At 40.3% G+C, this 11,923-nt stretch overlaps 1 protein-coding gene across 1 annotated transcript in view; it reads right to left on the reverse strand.

Moving 5' to 3' along the window:
• Window positions 1–5,599, reverse strand: part of RBPJ (recombination signal binding protein for immunoglobulin kappa J region) — a 135,328-nt gene extending 129,729 nt beyond the window's left edge. The window contains exon 1 of the mRNA XM_085545608.1: window positions 5,473–5,599. Coding sequence (XP_085401734.1) covers window positions 5,473–5,486 — 14 coding nt within the window. The 5' untranslated portion in view covers window positions 5,487–5,599. The remainder of the gene's footprint in view (window positions 1–5,472) is intronic.
• Window positions 5,600–11,923: the final 6,324 nt, after the last annotated feature.

Genomic DNA, 11,923 nt, shown 5'->3' on the forward strand with positions numbered 1-11,923 from the left:
TCTGCCACTGGCTTAAGATACAATTCTCTTCTGTATGCCCCTGAAGGTTGACAAGTAACCTCAGAATAAGCATCCAAAGGTGTCTGTTAGTCCATTAGGAACATAGGAGAGACGCATCTTTGTGATTTGTCTTCTGCCTTCTGCTCAAGTCTTAGATTTTTTCCCTCTTAAAAACAGGACAATTGTGCCTCAGTGCTGAAATGACAACCCTTCACACATTTCTACCCGAGCCAACTGCACAGTAACCTGCTCAGGTCCCACACATCATGTAGCTGCATCAACATGAGCTCAGCACCACCTGTAGATGCCATGTATGCAGCTCAGGAAATGGTCAAATACCAAAATCAGTGTGGGCTGTGTGGATGGTGGTATTCAAGGCAGGTAATAAAAGTCTGTCTCAAATAGATCTGCAAATACTGGTGTTGGCTCACATTTGTTAACACTTTCTAAATGTTCCAAGATTTCGGGTGAAAAAATGCTGTATCAGCACAAAAGCATTCCTGCATCAGTAAACACACTTGGCTGGACTGCTGCCTTGTCTTGATTTGCCTCAAGTAAATATGGTCATTTATTGCGTGTTTCACCTTCTCAGGGAACATCTGCTGTCTGTGAAGAGCCAAATAGCAGACAAACTCTCAATCCTCCTGAGAGACCTCTGGCAGGCAGCACGCATAGCTTTCCTCAGAGGCCAGCATGTCACTGAGCAGTTGGCTTGCTATAAACCACTGCATGCTGTAGGTGTTTCCAGCTGCCTCGTGCCAATTTGTGCCACAGACCAACTTCCTGAGGAACCCGTGCAGTCTGAGCCATGCTTTTATACCTACCACTGGAGCAGTGTGTTTCTTACAGAACAGTTCTTTACATCAGCAATGCAGAAAATGAAGAGAAAAATTACTAAATCTAAAGGGAATAGGAAGAATGAAATGTAAAAGTGGGCGTGTTCAGTGATAGTAGCACTGCTTATCTTACTGGAAGAATATTTCTCCAGGAGCAGGGAAGGGCATGGCGGAAATAATAAGAGGACAGGAGGTGGTTAAGATGCACTCAGTGAACAAAACACAAATGCCAGCTGAAACCACACAGAGCACTTTAAATTTCATCCAAAACATCGCAATGCAGTGAAAATATTAAAAGGCAAAGGTAGATATGGCAGAAGTCAGAGGAATTTTTCCTGTAGAACCAAATGGAAAGAAAAGAAAGACTGCAGCGGGCTATAGGAATTTGGCTGTGAGAGTCCTTCTCTGAGCCAGGCTGCACGCCATGGAGGAGTCAGTGCTAGAGTCTGAGGGCATCACGAGGCTGAAAAGAAGGAGAAAGTGAAGCACTCTTTAAGTCACATGTGGAAAAGTTAACAGAAATCGCTCTTCAGAAACACAAAGAAGGTTAAGACAGTGCCCAGATTCAGTAGAGTGTACTAAAGGAGGAGAGCCAAATCTTACCACTCTAGACATCTATACAGTTTGGTTACTTTCACTGTCTGCAAAGTCGCTGCTCTTAGCTTACACCAGCTTGAGCCTTGTCTCCTCCCATACTCAGTACCACCCATCTCAATTGCAGCTTCAAACAAGAGCACAAAGTCATGGCTAATCCGGCTAGGAACTCCTCATCCAGGAATTCTCTCCCATCCAGAAAAAGTCTTGAATATCATGAATGGATAATAACAGATGGTGGCATATAGGTACACATGTACTAAACTAGTCAGTGCCCAGCAGTCAAAGTTTTCCCCAGCATGGCTGAGAAAGTAGGCTTACACCTATTACCTTTTTCAGCGCTTGACATTTTGAGGACAGACTTTAAAAATAATAATTAAAAAAAAAAAAAATTTAGCCCAGCTGTTCTCTTTTATATGAACATTCTGCATTTGTATAGATATAGGTTTCTTTGCACTTCCAACCAAAGTAGGCTCTACTTTAAAATAAAATTAATACAGACTCGCTTTTTTTCCAAGTGGGATCTGCTCCCACAATGGCAGGACATGCTCAACTTACTGAACAATGCTATCTTGTCCACACAACAAGCAGAAGCTTCCTGCTGTCACTAGTCTCTGCACCTCGGGATCCTCCTACCCTACACAAGGCCAACTTCACTGGGATTACTTGCTTCTGTGAGAGACAGCAAATGGTCCTTGTAACTGCACCAAACTGGCTGCAAGAATACAACCAGTTCCAGGACCTGTACTACCAACCTGAGCATGAAGGAGTGGGGCCAGAGCAGAGCATGCATATGTAGATAAGGTGTAGAAGAAAATGCAGATGCTAAAGAGAAACAAAGGGCTCTACATTCCCTCGTGTTTAAGAAAAAGGTTATACATTCTATAACAGGCAGCATTCAGGAACTTATTTTAAGGGTCAACTTCTCTCATCACATGAAGCTAGAAACATGGACAGAAAGGTTGTCTAGGATGAACAACTGTGGTCATTCACATAGGCCACGCAAACCTGGTACAGTGATAAATTTATAAAAGTGGCAACAGTTTTTGGTGGAGAAGGTTGGAGATGATGACCTAAGGTAAGCAGAGAAGGTGATCTTGCAATTATTACACTCTACAGTCACATGGAATACTACCAGGGACTAAAACTTGGATCCTTTGCATCCTCGTGAGTGTTGTAAACACCAAACTATTGGCTGGTTTTGGGGAGGGAACACTCATTCCCATATCTGCTCACAACAAAACTTTCAAAAGATTTGTTTCCATCCTTGTGTAAAAAGGAACATCATTTTAAATCTCAGAATTTCAAGGAATAGAACAATTGTTTACGACACATGTTTGTAAAGAAAATAATCCAGTTGCGTCAAAGTACGTAATTTACCCTTACAGTACAAAGGTAAAGAGAGTTCGAACTAGACTTTTGAACTAAGAGCCAACGAGGGCTACATTTTAACCTTGCGTTCTGAGAAATCTTGATTGTAATTCTAAGGAGGTTCACTTGCCCCATCTACTGGTCAATGGGAAGACTGGATTTATGCAACAACAAAACGTGCCACTACCAAGGCCCTGATTCACTCTCATTCTCAAGTTCCTATCTCTAACTTTAAAGAGATGATTAAATGCCAGAGACGGTAGGTATTTAGGAAACACATACGTGCTTTACCTTGAGGTTCAGACTGGTTGTTCATCAATGCAGTAATTAACTACTTATGACCAAAGAGACAAATGTGTTCTACTTTAAGAAAATAATAGGACAGCCTGAGTTGTAACACTGACTTCTTTACCAGAAGAAATTACATAAATATGTCTCATTTTGTTCTAAACTGAACTTAAATCATATAATATTGTAAAACAGCACTGTGCAGAACCCTTGTCACAAAGCAGCCACACGCATTTCAGCTCAGTACAGTCACCACAAGGTCAGAACAGCTTTTTAAGGAATTATAAAATATATATTTACTAAATAGCAAGTCAAACTCCCTAGAGGCAAACTGACCTTATATTTTCCATTACTGTGCATCCATCCTATTGAAGCAGGTCCTCTCCTTTAGAGCACAGGATGGTTTATAGAGTGAAAATGTGAAGTTTGGGTTGTCTTGAAGAGGCCTGCAGGTAGGAAGCCCTATCAGATGATTCACTTAGAGCAAATTCCTGACTCTCACCCATATTATTTCAGGATACCATTTGCACTCGCTTTTTATAAAGTCCCTCTTTTCTGTGAACTTGAACTTCCATGCTAGTTGCAGATCCAGATGTGCCTAAAGAAAAGCTGCAGCCAACAGAAAGACCACCAAAAAGCCTGTCAGCAAGCTGCCTAGCAGATAACCCACCTGCAAGCTGATTCATAGTGAGATTTCTCTCCCTGGCATTTTCTCAACACGACCCTAGCAAACCTACAACAGCTTAGTTAAGTAGGTCAGCATGCAAGTAACTACACCTCCTGTATGGCACATATCTCTCCAGCCCAGAGGGCTGCTGTGTCTTGAAAAGTCTAAGAGACAGGACTAAACTAGCAGCATGTCTATCCAGGCCTGGGCATGAAAGTTCACAGAGGACTTATCATCACAACTGCAACAATGAGGAATCATTGTCTTCAGGAAACACAGGTGGCAAAGCCCCCAAGTACAACCATCTATTTTCAGAAGCAATTACTCTAACTACCCAGTAAACAGGCCACAGATGGGGAGTGACTTGCAAAGAAGAAGGAGGAACACCCCCACTGAGGCTCATTCACCTTGTGCGATAAACTTCAGAAGTAATTATGACTATTTTCAAATATAGCAAGCAGGGAAGGAATGTATGGGCCATAGACTGAGACCTCCTGGTATACCATGTGCTGGGTTGTGCCTAAGAGGTCATAAGCATATGTACTGCTTTAAAGTCTAAATAATTGGTCTGAAAAATATAGTCAAATGTCTCTGAAATCTCTACAGTCAAGACTCGGACTGTGTTGGGGGGACCTTCTGCAAGGAGCTGATGAGGTGAAAGGAGCCATAGCAGATAGTTTCAAGAGAAGATATCATGACGGAGAAAGGACATTCATACCACAGTGCTGAAAAGACACTAGTCCAGGTTTAAAAGCCTTTAATTAATGTTTCTGTTGAAAGCAGCTTCCATATACTGGTACTGAAACTCTTTAACTAGCCTAGTGCCTCTTGATAGACACCTTTGATGGGTCAAATTCTGGGTTGGTAGGCTGGGAAAATCCCTTCTTTTCCCTACACAAGGACAGATTTAGATGTGTGACTTACATAATGAGCCCAAATCTCAAGTCAATCTAAATTGATATATAATCAAGGAACCAGCAAAAGCAAACATTTGGAATGAGTTTTGAATATAGAACAGACTTCAGATGAAAGCTGTGATCAGAACTGCAGATAAAGTATTCAGTCTTACTTTTTCTTTCACCATCAGTGTGAGATAATTCTCCTCATCTCTTAACTGTTTGCCATCCTTGTTTAGAAACAGCCTGCAATTGCTATTAACATGGTATTTAACACATTGAGGACCCATTTTTTTGTAAAGCAAGATGAAACGAACATCCTTATTCCTGGTTGTAAGTGAATAACTAATTATGTTAGCTATACACAGTACTTCTGAATGGAAATATCTAGCACTGTTCTCTAAGACTTTATGTTCTTGGTTATACAACAGAAATGAATGCAATTTTTCTTCTCCTTTACCTTTTTCCCAAGGACAAAATCCACATTCTTCAGCTGTAATCACATAAACTACTGCTTTTGTTTTTAAAGTAATAATGCACGAAATACAGAGATCCCAAGAGATCATGTATTTTATAGCAAAAAGCAAATTGTTTTCACTGGGAAAACACTAAACAGAGGCTTCATTCTACATTTAGACACTCCGGACTGAACAATTATCTGGTCTCTGTTAGTTAGTCTCTGTTTAGGGGGCTCTTCTGGTGACTGTGTTTAATCACAGATATTCAAAAATCCACAACAGAAAAAATAGGAAAAGTGAATAGTCTATCATTTCTTGCTACCACCACAAACATTAAGAATATTCTTAAACATACCACTCACCAGGAAATAAACATCTGAAGGAGCTGGAAATCACTGCTCTCCAACCACTCAGCTTTGACTCTGCCACTTTCCGTCTCCTTCCAGAGGTCCAGCAGCACCTTTCTGAGCACCTCCTGCGTCAGGGCACGCCGTAATGTCCCACGGGAACAGCCAGCTCACTCTGACATAAACCTAGGCTCAGGTGCTGGAATCAGCCCAGGGGCTGAGTCCCAGCTGGCAAATCTAAAATGACTTCCAGACCAAGGGAAACGAGAGACGAGCATTTGGAAAGAGCTTGCACAGAGGGCTTTCAGTTGTTAGTATCACTCCTTTACAGAAATAAGAATACTGCCCAAACTGAATATCAGTACATGGTTTGGACAGTTTGAGGTGTGTGGAGGGATGGCTCTGTTCTTGTCTTGACTGGGCTGAACAGTCCTGGATCTTTTGCTAGTGCTTGCTGGAGTTTGCAAAAACGTGGCTGTAGCTCTTGCTCTGCTGGGTGGAGAGAGTTGGGATTATCATGCATGACCCACTGCATGGCTGCTTTCCAGCTGCCAAAGCCCTCCTACCTGAGAAACTTTGATAGGGAGCGTGGCTGGCCAGCTCATCCAGATGCCAGCTCGTGGCTGACCAGCTCACCTTTCCTGGCAGTGCAGACATCTTCAAAATCCCATTCCATCCATACTGTCATTGAGCAGTAACTTCTGGTCATACTTACTTACTTACTTACTTCCCAACCTTAGTGGGAAAAGTGAACACAGCTCTATAGTTTTAATTTGCACAGTGGACACATAATGTGTGCATTCATCACACTGGCCTGTACTCAAGTAAAGTCTGGGACTTCACCATGATCCTCTGTTTCCTTAAACGTACTGCAGACTGTGTGGAGCCTCCTGGCAAGATATATTAATCCAGTCAACGACCCGAAGATCTCAGTGTTGGTGCTCTCAAGAGGGCACAGAAGTTTAGTCTGGTATTAGTCTTGTGTCCTTTCCTGTGTGCACGTAACTCCTTAGCAAAAATTCCCTTCCAATACATCTATGCAGCATCTAGAAATCCACCCTCTTCAGATTTAACTGGATATAGTTCCACCTTCATTACTTTTTATATAGTGTTTTCAACTGTGATACAACAGTACATCCATTAGAATTACAAAGTAGACTTCCAACATAAGAGCTAGCATTTAACTCAGAAATACCCATATGAATCAGATCATACAATTATACTTGGAACATGTGGGTTGTTTTAAGGGGAGTCCCCTGCCATGTTTTCGAGTGAGAAATTTGTTAGTAAGATAATCAACACATTAACTAACACACGAGTCCGAAGAGTATAACTTCTGTTTTCATTCAGATAGTATCAACAAAGCAAACATAAATATTCCCCTAATGCTTTAATGCTATAGGTGCTTCATACACAAAGAAGGCTACGCATCAAGGACATTTTATTGAAAAAGTCAGATTTTCAGATAGTTTGAATCTGAAGATCCAGCTCAGTACCTACTCCTGGATGGACAGACCAGAAGTAGAGAAGAGTCCCCATACTACAAGTATGCAGTAGTTTCCCTTGACTTGACACAAGTCCTGCAAGAGACAAAATTATTGAATCCCGAAAGAACTAAGTAGTAAGGACCCTTACACCTGCTGTAGTCAACTGCCACAGGAAACAGTTTCCTAAGCGATGCAGTAGTGAATACTTCTTGAACATTGTTTAGTGGGAGCTATTGGTAACAGGTGAACGGTTGGACTGGATGATCTTTTAGGTCTTTTCCAACCTTGGTGATTCTATGATTCAGAACAAAGCTGTGTTCACAACTAAGCATTTCTGCATTACTGGTTGAACACACAGCATGTTCACTCTACAAGTGGAGCTATCTACCTACAAACTCAGAAAAAATAGTCTAGAAGATTCTACGTCTCCCCTAGACTTAAGGCTGTAATCAGAGCCTGGAACTACCAGCTTGATCTTTAAGATTCACGTTCATCTCTACAGAGTAGCATGCAAGCCCTTTTTACCTTGGAAAGCCAAAATTAACAAAAATTAAATACATTTTGTACTTCTAAGACTTAAAGATGACCAGAGCTTTAGACAGAATGCATCACCATGAGAAGATTCCTGGCAAAGGGTAAGGTGAAATCACTGATTGGAAACAGAACGTGAAATCGGATGGAGTGAGGCATCTTTAGAATTACACACCATATTCCAAGTAAGTCACAAAGGATGCAGCAGTTCACAAATGAATCACAAAGTGTCCTTCCACTAAAACCAATGGTGCAATTGATATGATATAACTTTACCTTAATTTGTACCTCTTCTTTGAATCCAAAGGATTGAAGCCAAGAGAGACTTCCTATTTTCTTCTAGGCTGTCATTATCTGAATGTCATACCTGCATTCTCAAGACCCTTACTAAGTGATGTGCACTCAATGACCTGTGGAAACCAGATGTAAATTCTTTCACATCACCCTGAATAATTTTGCTAATGATGCAGAGATAACACTTAGATTAAAAAAAAAATCACATTTTGTCAATAATCTCTCCTTTAAGCTTGATGTGTTACAAGTTTTTTCTGACTCAATAAAACCAGCCTTGTGTTCTTGAGCTACACCTACTGCAACTTTCTGTTAGTCAGGCCAATAATCAACAACATGGATACTGGATACAAAACTCAAAACTTACAAAAAGTTTTTGCAAGCAGCCAATAGCAGCAAACATCTCTCCTTGGGCTGGTAAGGCAGGTTATGCTCACAGTGTTTAGTTAGTTTTAACAGTTTCAATATTTCATTTGCTATGCATTAAGGCATAGCAGACAAGAAGAGTAGAACAATGTCCAAGTACATCTGTGACTTCTTTCAGAGAATTTCTACCTAGATGTTATTTCATGACAAAAAGAAAAACATAGGAGAGCATGGTAAATTCTGAAGTACTGAGAAATAGGGATGCACATCAAAATTCCAAAAGTCAACATCTTTCTACTTAATAAGCTTATTAGTATGACAAAAATCAGGGGGTACATTCTGTCTGGACATTAGCAAAGCATTTAAATGATGCCACATGGAATGCAATTAGTTACAAGACTCATAAGCCATGGAACTAGCTAAAGCAGAAATGACGAAAAGAAAGTCATTGGCCTGGTGGGATTTTAATGATGGTGTTCCTCAAAGAGCTGTCTCAGGACAAATGTAGTTGCTTGGCACAAAAAATAACAGTATGGAATCTTGTAATTAAATGATTTGAGAGACAATACCTAAACAAAAGATTTTAAATAGCTAGAATGATCACTACGGGACAAAAAATAACTGTACTAGGTGCAATATAGAATAATAACAAGAGTTTTTGCTATGAACCAAAGGCTTGTCAGCCAAAAAAAGAAAAAATAAGAGGAAGTCTGCAACAGGTTAGTAGGCATGGCAGACGATATATGGAAATACATTTTTTAGATCCCACTATGAGCTGCTTAGAGGCTCCTTCTGCTAATGGTGCTGCTGGCATCATTGCTTTGACCCAGAGGCAGAGAGGGGTAGGAAGGCAGAAGGCAGCAGAGGCCATAAAATCACATAAATCACATTAAAAGCACACAGAAAATGCAGGGGAGCATAATAGACCATAAGTTCTTAATGTGGGACATGGGACTTTGGACTGAACCATGAGAAATTCTTTGTTGGAACACCTAGCAAGCATGTGGCAGCCATTCACAGGACAACTGTAAGGACCAGTGGAATGGAAAACTTATTTCAGAGGAAGCTACAAGCAGATAATGAAGATTCTGTTAATAAGATTACCTGCTTTCCAGACTTCAGAAGTCTCCTAATGGTGCAGTCAGTAATGGCACAAGTTAAGTGTTCTTGTATGTATGTCCCTCTTACCAGTAGATGGGGAGGAAATCTGGATCTAGAGGTGGTCTGCTACAATCACTGGCACCCCAGCAGTCACAGGAGCAGCCATGGAGCAAATGGTTGATATCCACTGTGGTTTCTCTTCTTTCAAGCTAAAAGAATAAATACAATCCTAAACTTTTCCAGAACTATCCAGTTTTGGGAGTGAATGGGTGGCTGAGAAGGACTCCTCCTACATGAATTTTTGCTGAAGCAATGGGAGTACCTTCCTCCTCTATCCTGATTGGTATTTTTGATACTGTACCGTAGGGAGTTACAGGAAAAAGCAGACAGTGAAGGAGGTACCTTTCCCTGTGGCCTGAAAGATACATTTCAGCATGAGGCCCCTTTCAACCTGAATTATTCTGTGATTTCTGACCTCCCAAGGTAGGCTGGAATGAAGGATATTTACATTCAGTCTTCTTAGATCCTCTCTTTTCATGATAACTTCACTGTCTTTACTAAGAACTTTCTTCAGAAATGTTTACCTCTGATTTGCTAAAGTACAGAGAGGAGAGGGAAAGGGGCATCCTGATTTCTGAGCAATAGAGCTAACAAAGAATGGTTTCCAGTGGTTGTATGTCCTTTGGCCCTCATGCTCCTGTCCATTCAGTTGACCAGTATGCCCTGTCTCCCCTTTATGCCCACCATCCTATCTCCAAGCTATCCCTCCAGGGTTACAGAACATTCCTGTTCTCCCTCACGTCTTTTAAATGGTACTCAGTGTCACCTGCTCAATGCTTTCAGCTATATTATAAGACTTTTAGCTACTTCTTAGTTATGCAAAGGGCAGCAAGGTAGCACCCATTGTTACAGAAGACAGGAAAGGTGGCAAGTAAAGTACATGAAAATTTATAAGGTCTGTGCTTAAAACAGACACCTGAGCCCATAGCAAAATCTGTCCATTTTCCTACTTCTTTTTTGCACAACAGTAGTAACATTCACATTGGGTCACACTTCAATTAACATGTGGAAGTTTATGCTCAAATTTGGAGAATTTGAAATAAACATCATTATAATGAAAAGCAGTAAGTTTCCTGTTTGATTCCAAAAACCCCAAATTCTGTACCCAGAACATATTTTAGCACATGAAGCCCTGGGGAATTTCAGTTGTTTCTTCTTGAAAAAGAGTCTTTAAAACATTTAAATACTCAGGACCAAAATATTTGGTTCCCAGTCCAGCTTTTCCAAAAATCATGAAGAAAAGGTAAGAACCAAAAAGGTTATTCCATATTATCAAAATAATCAACCCCTGTACTTAACTCCATCATGCCTAGAATGGAAGGGGTGCACTATTACTCTTATTTTACAAATGGAACCGAAGCTCAATTACCAAAGTGCTGCCAGAAAAAAGCACAAGTCTGCACAACATGGAACTGGCCACAGCAATCCTAATTTCTAAGGCAGCATCTTAAACACTGCACTATTTTTCTTGCTAGGCTAATATGTTAAAAAGAGCTTCAATATGCTTTACCCTGCACTTTGGTTTTTGCCCTCCAGTCCTACATTGTCCACATAAAAACTCCTATCTTTTGCAGCATTTTCTTAGAAGCTAGAAAATAATTTCCTCCCACTAACAAACATACTATTTGGGTTGTGTGGCATCACCGAAAAAGTCAATGCAGCTTTCCATTTACTGCTGTGTCTGCATATTAACGTGAAGAAGGTCAGTAGGAGTGTACACAATTCTGAGAAAATAAGTAGTTAATTATTGTTAGACTGCAAGAAGGGAAAATGCATGATTTATTTTGGTGTAGAAAACCGCAAAAATAACAACTGCTTCTTTTTCTGGACATTGTTGTTGTTGAGGAGCATCTATGCAGAAATACTTGAAGATCAGTTAATGCTACTCAATGTATTTAAGTACCAATGAAAAAAAAAAATCCCTTCTTACCTTACCAGTGAAAACAATCTCAACAATTCAACAATGGTTCCAAGCTGAGGCAGGGGAGATTCAGGCTGAACATTAGGAAATATTACTTCTCGGAAAGGGTAGTCAGGCATTGGAATGCACTGCCCAGGGAGGTGGTGGAATCACCAACCATGGGAGTGTTCAAGAAACGTTTGGATGTTGTGTTGATGAATATGACTTAGCTGGGAAGTATTGGTAATGGTTGGACTGGATGATCTTCTAGGTCTTTTCCAACCTTGATAATTCTGTGATTCTGTGAATTCAAGTGCAGTCTTCAGCACGTATTGTAAAATCTCGTTTTTCCTCCTTGCCAGTACATTTAGTTCTATTTACTCATCCTATAGCGTTTGTGTTTGAGAGCTTCATTGTATCATTAACAGTCTACAATATTTCGGAGTCATGTCTGGGTTTAGATCAAAATGTCCACCTCTCCATAATACAAGTTCTAATAATTTCCAAACTTATCAGCCTAAAACAGCAGACCCAAACTTAGTACAAGCAATTGCTTCTGTCAGGTTGTTAAAGCACAGTTTTTGAAACATTTATCAGAGTCCATCAGAGGATACAGTCGTATTCGTTGTTTATATACCAGTTAGAATAAATTTTATATATATATATATATTTGATTTATATATATATCAAAGATTTGAAAAAGACACTCATTAACATAAGGTTTAAAGAT

This window comes from Coturnix japonica, chromosome 4, assembly GCF_054131305.1.
Source record: "Coturnix japonica strain WE chromosome 4, WE-NBRP24, whole genome shotgun sequence".
Classification (NCBI taxonomy): Eukaryota; Metazoa; Chordata; class Aves; order Galliformes; family Phasianidae; genus Coturnix; species Coturnix japonica.